This window comes from Taudactylus pleione, unplaced genomic scaffold (genome assembly GCF_031769625.1).
Source record: "Taudactylus pleione unplaced genomic scaffold, aTauple2 ptg000181l, whole genome shotgun sequence".
Lineage (NCBI taxonomy): Eukaryota > Metazoa > Chordata > Amphibia > Anura > Myobatrachidae > Taudactylus > Taudactylus pleione.
Genome location: NW_028284583.1, coordinates 3,758,915 through 3,771,905, shown reverse-complemented (window position 1 = coordinate 3,771,905; position 12,991 = coordinate 3,758,915). Strand labels below are relative to the sequence as shown.

Sequence of the window (12,991 nt, the reverse complement as noted above, 5' to 3'; positions counted from 1 at the left end):
AAGACTTATCTGTAACATCTCCATGTTTAGGTTGTAAATAAAACTCCAATGGCATTATATTTATTTTGAACAAAAGAACAATTTGTCCTATTTCTCTATCTACTCTTTTTGGCTAAAATGTCACAAAAGTTCATTGAATGCAACACAGTGGCGAAACTGAGAAGATCTATGCCCTATGTAACATGGAGCCAAATTGTGCTGGTCCTGGTTTATTTTACGTCCACAGGATGGTTAGGCATGCAGTAAATCTCATAATAAATAATTTACATTTGGCTTGCAACAAAATGGGTCAAAAATAGCAGCCACATTTCACTCTGAGAATTATTTCAATCTTGGGGAAAAAGAAACTGATCTGTACAGTACAGTACTGTATTTTTTAAATACTATTTAATTAAATCAGCAATTCCAGCCATGAAAGCAGAAATAACTAACAGACAAAACATTTTTTAAACTCAATAATCTTTAGAGATAGAATTTCTAATTTCTCGCATTGGAATGGAGTATTGACATAGCTGGAGGGAAATTGTTTTAATTTGATCATTTGAGCCTTATAATCTTTTTCTGATGACAGTTTTTCTCCGAGTTTATATACATGCTTTGCTGTTTTTCTGTGGAGTTTAGTTAAATGGAGTTCAGTGCTTTTCTCGTCCATCACCTTGTTCCATACAATAGTGCGTGACCCTGCTACTTTCCAACTGCTCCAGATATACATATATGTGTATGTATGTATATATATATATATATATATATATATACACACACACATATATATATATATATATATATATACTGTATATTTGATTCATGCCAGTCATACAAACGGGGTCATCACAGCAGACGAGTGTCGCAGTCCTTGGATGGCGGCATAAGGCCCCTGCTGAAAGTAGTGATGATACCTGGGCATATGGAAAGAGGGGAACGTAGGCCCACTACCCTGCATGGTGCTGGCTAGAGCTGAAGGTGTAAGTGGCATACTTAGCCGACTGTAGGGAGGTAATGACCCTTGGATTGGGTGGGGGATTGGAGTAGCAAGAGAAGCAGTGCTTGTGCCCAGTGCTGTCAATGTTTGTGGGTGTTGAAATCCAGAGAAACCTGAAGTGGAGGATACCCAGGAAGTGAGCGACAAGTTGTCAGATGTTGTAAAAGCTGATCCTAATAAAAAACAAAAAAACAACAACATATTAATAGCACTATAAACCATTCAAATCGGAATCGGTATGAAATACCGCTGGCCATATGGGCGGTAGCGGCAGAGGATCATTTGATTAATAATTCCACCAAAATCTAAATCTAAAACAAATAGTTTTGGGTGGAGCTAATTGAGATACAAAAGAACACATAATAAAAGCTAGTATGGGTAACAAAACAGTAAAAATAATAACATTATTATTATTTTCAGATTTTCCTTTAATCTTTACCTCTGCTCTGTACTAATTGACCATCTTCTCCCAATACATCTTCATCTCCTCCATATGTCCGTATTGGAGATCTTGCATATGAATGTTTCTGAATAAGGCTTTCCACACTTTCCCTGCATAATAAAAATTAACAAAATAGAGGAGTACATTTAATTTAGATGCAATATATTCTAATGTTGAAAATGTACTGCCAAAATCTTGTTGTTGATGTTATTATTATTGAAAAAGAAGAGAACTTCTCATATTTCAGAACTATATTGTTATACCTCCCAACATTTAATCAGGCAAAATTTGGACAAATACCTCCCAACCCCAGTTACACAAACCCCACTGCCAGTTCACACACCCTGGCCAAACATGTCCACTCTCCAAACAATTAAGGGCCTGATTCACTACCGATCGCAACTGCGAATGCAATAGCGATTACGCACGCAGTTTAACTGTGATTGTAATATGCTAATTCATTGCGATAGCAATGCCGTCACTGCACTACATAAGGACGCTCACCTTACCTTACACACTTCCGTAATGTTTAGCAAGACTGCGAAAGCATCTGTACAATCGTGTACCATCGCAGCCTCACACACACTTGCACAAGCTCTGACCTTACTCAGAAATTGCTAACTTCCACGTACACTATCAGGCTGCATAGGGCATTGCAGTTGATAATTTATGCACGCCTATGCAACGGTGTTCAAACGCACTGGAATGCCTGCATTCGCCCGACCACCCCCCCCGTTACCACCCACAAACAGAACTTCCTGTCAATCACTCTGCGATGGGTCTGCGTAGTCACTGCGATCACAGTCCCGGTCACAATGGCTAGTTCGTGCACTGCAATGCATACACATGCACAGTACGCGACAATCGACTGGTTGCGTGCGTATTAGCAACTGCGTTCTTTGCTGAATCAGGCCCTAAGTCCATTACCTGGGAAAGCCCTGCCAAGTGTATCACAGACATAATAATAATAATTAATAATAATAATAATAATATAATAATAATAATAACAATAATAATAATACACCGCACAGGAAATAGATTTCTACCTATTTATTCTTTCATTCAGAAAAGTATTAGTTATCCTAGTATAGGGGGTGCTCTCCCAGAATATTGTATGATCTCTGAAAAACAGGAAAGAAAAAGTATTCTCATATGGAAGTACACGAGACACAGTACTGTATAAGAGAGAATAATGGCTATGAATATATTTCCATGAGTGATAATACTGTTTCTATGATCTACAGTATATAATAATACTATAAGCTTTCTACCATCAGTGACCTGCTTGAGGGAGGGGTATGTGTGTGTCAGACGTGACAGAGTGGGGGGGGGGGAGAGTCGGAGCTATGAAATATATCTCTCCGGCATGATGTCCAAATACCCATAAATTAGTAATATGTCTCTTTAATCGATTTTTTTCTTCATTATTTTTCTGTATTTATTTTTAAACTATATTTTGCCAAGAGTTATAGGAGTCTGATAATTTGATTAAATTAATAAAAGTTAGTTGATTTTATGTTATACCCAACAAGGCTTTTAGAGTGCCTCCGTAAAAGAATATCTTTTGTCATTTCATGTTAGAACTTAGCCCCGCCCTGCCTTTTAAAGGTCCACAAATCAGAACTATCCCACTGAAATCAAGCCAGTTGTGACTGAGTTATGTATTATCACAGACCAAATACTATTAAAATGTGTTTCATACAGAGGATTGACACCACACTATCCATGCATTTTGTTACAGAAGTATGATATCACTACTCTATGCTGTTTACGATAATATTCCATCCACTTCCTAACTCTGGCCCTGATTCAGAGCCGGACGCTCTGACAGAGCGCTCGCTCTGAATGAGGGCCGTCCTTCTTAATTTTTAGAGTGGCCTCCTGGCCACTCGTATAGCTGTGGGTGACCACCCACAGCTATAGCGAGCGGCCAGGAAGATGGTCGCGATGGTCAAGACCATCGCGATCATCGGGTTTGCGACGAGACCCTTGTGGTAGGGTCTCATTGCCGCAAGCCCTGGAGTGCTTTCGGCTCTATCATAGCCGAGAGCACTCCCACTGACATCACTTTTGATGTCAGTGGGGCCGGCCCCAGATGGTAGGCGTTCCCACGGGAACGCCTCCAGCTGGGCAGCCACGCCCCCGGCATGCCCACTAAATGGGGCGTGTTGTCACTCACCATCGACAGCACACCCCCTTTGGTACGAGACCCAGAGCGACGGCTTGCCCGTCTCTATCCGTGTCTCGCGCATGCGCACGACGGAGCCGGCTCCGTCGTGCGCATGCGCACTGGGCCGACATCGATCCGCTTGCGATCGCTCAGCGCTCGCGAGCGGGTCTGAAGCCCTCTGTCTATAGTTGCTTGTTTACCTTTGTTACACTTCTCACATCATGACATTATCTCTGTCAATTGCAGCACTTTGCTGGCTAACATATCCATGAATGGACAGGTTACTGCTTCACACATGATCAACTAACTCTTCCACTTGACCTGATTGGCTAATAAGTAATAGGGAAACACAGGGGGGTTCCAGTTGCCTGGAAACCCCTCTCCCCAATCCACATCATGACCACAATAGAAATAGTAATATTATAGAATTTTAATAGTGCTGCATGATCTTTTCAGATTCACAAATTAAATAATTAGCACCACCTGTGGATCTTTTAACATGCATCAGCACCATCTAAGAGATCTGGAAAACATGCACTGTTGGGGGATACACTGCTATAGACCATCAATATGGTTAATTATTAATACTATATAATAATACACTATCCAGTGCATAAGGAGACCAATATGTACATATATGTCCAGGGCAGTACTAGGTTCTTCTGCTGCTCCCCCAGACTCTCGAACTTGCTCCAATGCTCTGGAATGATGCCCACATCTGAAATAAATACATTCAGCTTAGGCAGATTGGCCCTACTGCTGCATCTAATGGCTTACTGTGATCGCTGGTCTAAGCGACAGAGCAGTGGCGAAAACACATGGTAGTTTAAAAAAGAATACACTGTAGCACATCTAGAAAACAGTGGCACTACAGTGGCAGACAGGTTGGCAGTTTAATTTAAACTATACAATGCTATAGAGGTCAGCACAGGTAAATAGAAGTGGAGTATTAAAGCAGTTAAATAGCTACTGTAAATCGGAGAGGGGTTCCCCTCTAATTTCATAACCAGCCCTGGACCTTTTAGCCTGGTCTGGTAATGGAAAGTCGGGGGAAAAACCGGCGTGGGGTTCCTACTATTTTCCATTTACCAGCACCAGGCTGAACCAGCCAGGATGGTAATGCCACAGGAGGAGGACACACAGCATGGGGTCTTCCAGCCAAAGCATTAAACCAGTCCCAAATTGGTCAGCCCAGGGCTGGAAAACCATGGTAAGTGCCCCCCCCCCCAAAAAAAAAGGGGTCCCCCTCCTGAGCATTAACCAGCCCTGGGCTAAAAGTTAAGAGAGCTAATAATATTGCTCTTTACAGTGGAACTACAGGCACCAGCCAGTCTGTCCTTTGGCACTTGTAGAACTGCAAGTGCCAGCAGGCCGGTGGCACGTGTATCCCCACTGTATAAAAATATTAAACAAAATGCAGTACACATACACTGAATAATGTACATCTCTATTACACATTCATTCACTCACTCACTCACCTGCACTCACATTACATACAGTACTTACCTACTCCCTAAAGGAAGTCAGTCCTCACCTCCAGTAGAAGTCCTAGGTCTTGGTAAAATAACAAACCGTTTGCGACTCCACGGACAGACAGCGGTCAGTGCCAGCTGCCACCCCGAAATGAGTTAGGGGTCCATTTACTAAGACTCTGCGTTAATGCCACTCCTGCTTCGCCTGCTACCGCTGCAAAGCAGGAGCTGGCTAATGCAGCACTTACTAAAAATAGACCCGCCGAGGAGGGTGAACGTTAAGTCACCCCCTCGGCGGTAACAGCTGAGACTCCCTTCCCCTACAGCCCTGTGTTACTCACCATCTTCGGGCTCCGGCCGGTGGCAGCAGCAACAGTGACTTTTTTTTTTCAACAAACTTTGTTTAAAAACGGCCAACCTGACACAGCTCAAGTCCTGCTTCTCCAGTGAGGAGAAGCAGATACCGGCAGCTACAGGAGGCGATATCAGCACTGGAGAAGTCAGCAGACGGTAAGTGACATCTCATCTTAGTAATACCTGGGACACTTAGCGCTGCCATAGGTGTTTATGGCAGCGCTAAGTGCCCCCGATGCAGTGTGATATTGCAGCCTTCACTTAGTGCTCGCAGGCTGCAGGCAGAGAAAATCCCTTTAGTACATACTGAGAAGTGGTATGTACAGGGATTTTCTCTGCCTATAGTGTTTCTAACCCCTTATCTCCCCTTAGTAACTAGACCCCTTAAGGTTATTCCCGGTCAGCTCCATTGACTATAATGGAGCAGCCATTACCATTCTCAGCCAATCAGCGGCCGCTGCCATGAGCCGATCAGTAGCGTCTGCCATGGAAACTGACTGCGTATTGACTGAGAGCGGCCGCTGCCTTGGTAACAGCTGCTCCATTATTATTAATAACTGGGACACTTAAATATTGGCAAATGTACGTTTCCATATGATTTAAGTAAAATTGTGATTGCTGAATAGAGCCCAATATTACTTATGACAGGTTTGGCTTTCCACTTTGTTTGTCACGGTTCTGTGCAATTCTCAACAAACGTGCAAGCAGTGTGACACCCTACTGACTGAATGATAAAAGGAGAGAACCAAAAAGACTGGGCCCTAATCAATTAATAGAATATTATAAATATTCACCCAATGGGCATGTGTCTGCCCACTACCAATATAGAGATACCGTAACAAGATAATGGTGATGCGCTAATAAACTAGTAAATAATATACTGTGTAGATCCCGAAAATGGCAGAATAAATTCTCAAGACACCCCCTATATAATATTAGTAATCTTTATAAAAATGGAATATGTCAGTACATATAATCACATTTACACATAAATAATCACATTTATCCAATATAGAAAGACTCAAATACACTCCTGGGAATTGAAATATATAAAATATACTGCCTCTAATAGAAATGAATGTTTTCCTGTTTAAACAGAATTGTTATATTGCTGAATTTGGCCTATAAAAGACTTGCTAGGCCCACATTTACAATGGTCTGTGTAGAACGTACAGTAGCAGCACAGGCACAGTTTAGCTCATACATGCCGATATCCTGGCTGCCCACTCCATGAGGGAGCAGCCAGGTCGGCTTAGCAGGGGGGCGGGGCCAGCAAAGAGGAGCGCGGCCGTGCAACAGTACAAGGTGGGGCCACGCGATTGTGTCATTTTGGCCCTGTCCCCGCTACACAATGCCGATATTTCCGGCATTGCGAAGCAGGGGGTGGGGTCATCAGCCCCCCCGATGCAGGAAATAGTGGCTGCATTTCGGGGGAAACTTGAGGGACCGGGAGGTTTGCCTACTTTTCCGGGGGGCCGGGAGCGGCACCCGATTATCAGGAGGCTCCCGGCCAAATTGGGAGAGCAGGCATGTATGGTTTAGCTATGGAATGTAATATAAACCACAGTTTAATCTGTGGGGATTTTGGACTCCTTACTCTTGACTCATCATCCTACAAACGTCATAAATAATTGAAGAGGATGTCCTTGTATTGAAAAAGAAAGTATCAGCCCAGCTGGAAACTATCTGGATTAAATGACCACTGTTTAATTAGTTTGTAGGTTTGGTTGTATGCATCAGGTTTTCCACTCAAAAAATTATATATTTTGTCTTGCACTGAGATCCGTAGTGTGTTGTTGGTGTTGGCAGATAATATTCAGCAATCTTCAGCATTTCTGAGGCCTCATAGGGGTGCAGCTGACGGTTCAGCATTGGTCAACCCTAGGACTGAGGCAGAGATCCTTATTTACCTTGTGGGTGTATGGCACCCATTTTTCCCAGTGTTGGACCTTCATCAGTCTTGCAGCAATTACAATTGCTGGGCACTTCTGATGCGGAGTCACACTGTGTGTGCTTCTGTGGGTGGTTTTTGGTTGCTGATGTTGATGATGGTTTGGTGGTAGGGTTTTTGCCCTCTTCTCCTGATTTATCTGATTTTGAGGGTTCTAGAGAAAGGTCTCCACCTATTGTTTCTTTGGCCGATGCAGATACACTGATAGGCTGGTCCTTTCTAAGCCCATTTCTGCATCAGAGGATTCTAATCTGGACTCTGATCCCTTCAGGGGCCTGCCTGCTTTCGCCACTGCACAGCCTGCAGCCCGAACTAACCCCACGATCTGAAGAAAATGGGCCCAGCTGCCGGCGCCGCTGCTACCGGCCACCACCCCGGTCCCCATTAATGGAAGAGGTAGCAGGCCCGCTCGGGCCGGTCCTCCACCAATCAATGGGGGGGTTTGGGGGGGAAATGCTCGCCAGACACCGGATCTAAAAAGGGAGGGGGGAGGGATAAAATGAAATGCTGGCCAGGGACTGGATAAAAACCTGGGGGGGCCCTGCCTATTTTGTCAGTCCCGGGCCCCTAAATTTCTGATGGCAGCCCTGTGCTGAGGTGTTTGAGTTCGATAGCTTTCTGGTCTGATTTGGAGGCTTTCTCTGCTATCTAGTTTTCCCCATCCGGTGATAGTCATCACTGTTCAAAGAGGCTTGGAAAGTGGCAATTGTTTGCTTCAGCAGACCACAACATGTAAGAATAGTCCAGGCCAGGTCTGTAACTGCGTCAGTCTATCTTTTCCACTTTGGGATCTGCATTTTATAAGTTTATGTTTGGTTAGCTCCATTTAGCTTTTCTAATTTTTGAATTTAGCTTAACAGACTGTGAAATACCCTGCACAGTATAACTTCAGCCGCTCGTCACCTGACTAAGTGGCCATTGACTTGGTATCCTGGCAGGTTTTGTTTTTTTATCTTTGGCCAAGTTACACCCACCACACACCACCAATTTGCCAAAATTAATCAATAATCTAATATAAATAAAAATTAAGGCTTTTTCATATGTAGTAGTTAGTGTTAACCCTCAATAGTTACCAAGAATACAGATGTATCCACATACACCTACACTCAAACCGCCAATGACTTTGTGACTTAGCTGTGCCAAAACACTAATCCTAAATACCTAATATACTATAAGCTATAAGTTGTACTCTTTTTCGGTGTCGATGTGAGTTGCATGGCGCATGCATCATGGTACATTACCGTAGTCACTCACAGTGACTATTTGCTCGCAGTGTGATTGACAATCTGGGAGCATTTGTGGGAGGTAACGAACGGGGAGTGGATGTAAAGAATGCAGGTGTCACATCCTGTGTCTGCGATCCTGTATGCAAGAAAAATGTCTCCAGTGCCTCAGTTCCCGCAGCCATTGTGTGTGACCATAGGGTTGCTCTGAAGACTGATAATCGAATGTTTTGCAACCGCTGCTGCATCTTTGTATGCTGATTCTTGGATTTGCAAAGCCGCAGGTGGACATCTCAAAACATTCATTGGCGTTTGAAAATTGAGTAAAAAATAGCACAATGGAGGTCTAAGTAGCAACATTGAGAAAACAGTAACAATCTAGGATAAAAATGCAAAAGGCAGTTCTGATATGAGTGACCTGCACACAGAAATTAGGAAAATATTGATAATCAGAACAATTATAATAAACTCTTCAATTTAACATTTAGTACAAATGAGGTTCTTAGCACGTTTGGCTAAAAATGCTTGCCCATCTGCTACGTCATTGTGACCTCATCAGGTGGATCTCTAACATTCCTAAGGTTCAAGTCCAGAACATGGGACCCTCCAGGCCAATACAACAAAACTACCCCACAACACCAGTGAGCGATACATAGCAGTTTCGAGTACCAATTACACTATATGTGTACTAAGATGCACAATTGAGGAAAAAATAGCAAACTGAGGAAAAAGTAAGCAGCACAGGAAACACCCATGGATTGCACCAGGTGTCTTGTGCCATCTGAGGACACATCTGTAAATAAATGAAAACATTTTCATGCTTTAATATTAAAATGAAAGAATTAATTAGTAACCTTGTTTCTTGACTTAAATAATAATTAATGTAGATATATTACAAACACTTAATTCATTCATATAACTAATGTAGTTTATGATGGGTTGTCCTGCTCTATCCTCTAAGTGGCACGTGAATGGCAGGTTTGCCACAGGTTTATTACTTGCAATACAGGTTGAGTCTCCCATATCCAAATATTCAGAAATACGGAAGATTCCGAAATATGGAATTTATTTAGCATGACTGAGATAGTGACACCTTTGCTTTTTAAAAGTTCAAAATAAACTAACTTTATTTAAGGCATAAAATATTGTATAAAATTACCTTCAGGCTGTGTGTATAAGGTGTATATGAAACATAAATAAATGTAATGTATGTACACAAATTTTGTTTGAGCCACACAATTATTGAAAATATTATATAAAATTACCTTTAGGTTGTATGTATAAGGTGTATACAGGGCCGGCCTAAGCCAAAGTTTTTTGGTAAGCGGGAATAGATTTCTCGCCCCTCAGTGGACCTTCATCCTAGCTCACTCATCCCCCCATAGAGGCCCTCACAGCTCAGCACCCCTCACCACAGGCCCTCACAGCACCCCTCATCACAGCCCCAGTCATCACAACCCCCCTCATCACAGCCCCTCTCACTCCCCTAATATCCCCTCATCACAGCCCCCATATCCCCCTCATCACAGCCCCCTCATATCCCCTCTTAATAGCCCTCTCACTCCCCCTCATCACAGTCCTTCTATCACAGCACCTCCATTACAGCCCCCCTCCATCACAGCCCCTCATATCCCCTCTTCACAGCCCCTCATATCACCCTCATCACAGCCCCTCCATCACAACCCCTCATATCCCCTCTTCACAGCCCCTCAACATAGCCCCTCTCACTCCCCCTCATCACAGTCACCTCCATCACAGTCACCTCCTTTACCTCCATCACAGCCCCTCCATTACAGCACCCCTCCATCACAGCCCCTCATATCACTCTCATCACAGCCCCTCATATCCCCTCTTCAAGCCCCTCAACATAGTCCCTCTCACTCCCATTCATCACAGTTACTTCCATCACAATCACCTCCATCACAGCCCCTCCATTACAGCATCCCTCCATTACAGTACCCCTCCATCACAGCCCCCCTCCATCATAGCCCCTTACTCAGACTTACCTGCTGGCTCCAACAGTGGCAGCAGAGGATTGAAGGCGGGGAACAGGTCTGGCTGGCAGTGACGTCGCCGTACCTGCATAGGCAGCTGTGTCACAGTGACACAGTCTGCCCGGAGGCACATGACCCGTCGCCCGGCTCCGCCCCCTCCCACGTAGGTCTCTGTGCAGCCAGCACTGCTTGGATCGGATTACGAAAGTGATGATCCGTGACCAGCTGCTGGTATTCCGATCGCTTCATCGCTCTATAGATGAGAGGGGAGAAGAGTGGTCCCTCCTCCCCCTCCAGCAGGGACTCGAGCCCCTGGCTGGGTGACTGCCGTGGCGCCCTCCTCAGTCTGGCGCTCTACGCGGTCGTGTACCCGGCGCATAGGTCGGGCCGGCCCTGGGTGTATATGAAACATAAATGCTTTCTGTGTTTAGATTTGGGTCCCTTTCGAAAGATATTTCATAAGGGTATACAATTATTCCAAAATACGGAATATTCCGACATTCAAAATACCCCTGGTCCCAAGCATTTTGGATATGGGAGACTCAACCTGTAATATGGCTGGGGTGTGCTATTATTTTATGTTAATTTGGTTTATAATGCCCATCTGTAAGTGCTAGTTTATGTGCATCTGATGCAAAGGGTTCTTTTTGTACTTGTTGAGAGGTAGTTCGTTCAAGCCTTGCGGGGTTAGTTAGGTGTATGGTGGCAGGCAGTTTTCTACTCGGCACGCTTTTGTTGGAAAGAGTCTGAAGTCAATTGCCACCTTGCTGTAGTAGATATTGAGATGCTCTCCCCTCCAATATATGGGTTAGGCTGAGTTCACCCTACTGGAGCCAGTGGCACCATCTCTCCAGATGGGCCTGTGATTTGTGTCATCAGAATGTGGAGTTTGGATACCACTTAGTTGTCATGATAAAGGTCTGGCAGAAGGCATCCATTATAGACTGATGGGCTGGCAGGAGACCTCCATTGTAGGCATGGGCTGACAAAAGGCACCGATCATATTAGTTTTCAGCAGGTGGCAATACTGTTGTAACTGGCCATTCTTTCCTTGCCATACACATATCATTCATTGCTAAATTAACTATAATTACATTTCAAATTAAAGCTGACCTTTTTCCCACCAAATCATGTGTCTGGTCTAATTATTTATAGATTTGTTATATTTTGTTGTTTATTACTAAAGAGGGGTTTTGTGGGGCTGTCATCAGCCAATATGGAGTTTAAACAATACCCAGGCGACGTTAGCTACATTATTTAGTAAGTAATATGTATAACTTATTCTGTTTGGAAACCTGTTTTTCTGTATATTTGTAGTGGGATCAGCCCTTATAAACAGTAAAATATCTACTCAGCATGGCAGCAACGATATTGCAATATACTGAGATATCACAGAATATAGACACAAATGACAATTGAGCAATGCACACACTAAGCAATTTCTCCTTATAATGGGAATACGCATGTAATAAATAACTTCTGACATGGAATTACCCTTCAATGTGTTCTAAGCGCTCTGATAACAACACCTAATTTCTTTAATTGTTCACATTATTTCTTGTATTTGGGCAAGACAAGGTGGAGTCTTTGGAGCTGCTATATATAATATATATATATATATATATATATATATATATTTTCGATTGCGTCTTTTCTGTTCTGATAAACCCTTTTTCTTTGAACCCTTATTGCCGTGATCTTTCAAAAGGTAAGGCAAATCAGGGTGCACATAGACAGACAGAGATAGCACAATGCAATACATGGAATAGTATAGACCGTGAATAAACTGAACAGATTAATATCAGCTACATGGTTCTGGGATGGCTGGTTCATACTGGATAACGAGATGATGTTTAATTAAAACAATGACAAATTTGCACTTAAATTGGGTACATTTTGCTAAATTGAATTGTGTGAAAAACTACTCATACATTTTCCTCCTGAAGCGTCAGATAAAACCTATATATTCATAATGTAATATTCAATTAGAGCAGAATGCTGCAATTTCTGTCATCATGTCATAAAAAGACAATTTTTTTGCCTCAGATTTCCTGTAGAAGTGATCCGTGTGTGTTGTTTTCAGATAGTAACTGATTCTAATCAGTTACAAGATGCAATCCAATTACTCAGCGGGTTAGTGCACTAACTGACTCCAGACTAATTGAATTTGCTTCTCTAAAGATCAATTGATCTGATTTGGATTTCTCCCTAAAGGCTGTTTAGGGGAAGGGCTGTGTTAAACATCTGAAAATGAAACATATAGGCCACTAGTGAGAAAAGCATATACAAATCATTTATTTATTTGCAACTATCATCCCACACAATATACTGTGATACCTTATACAGTAACTGATGGCGTTCTTCAAAGTACTTGTAAAACTTTCTCTTTATACTGCCTGCCATAAA

The 12,991-nt window shown here is 43.0% G+C and overlaps 1 protein-coding gene across 1 annotated transcript in view; it reads right to left on the bottom strand.

The window, feature by feature from the left end:
- Window positions 1–801: 801 nt before the first annotated feature.
- TBX20 (T-box transcription factor 20) overlaps window positions 802–12,991 on the bottom strand; it is a 33,599-nt gene continuing 21,409 nt past the window's right edge. The window contains exons 7-8 of the mRNA XM_088476060.1: window positions 1,419–1,531; window positions 802–1,152 (exon numbers count right to left, since the gene is read on the bottom strand). Of these exons, the coding sequence (XP_088332186.1) occupies window positions 812–1,152; window positions 1,419–1,531 (454 nt within the window). The 3' untranslated portion in view covers window positions 802–811. The remainder of the gene's footprint in view (window positions 1,153–1,418; window positions 1,532–12,991) is intronic.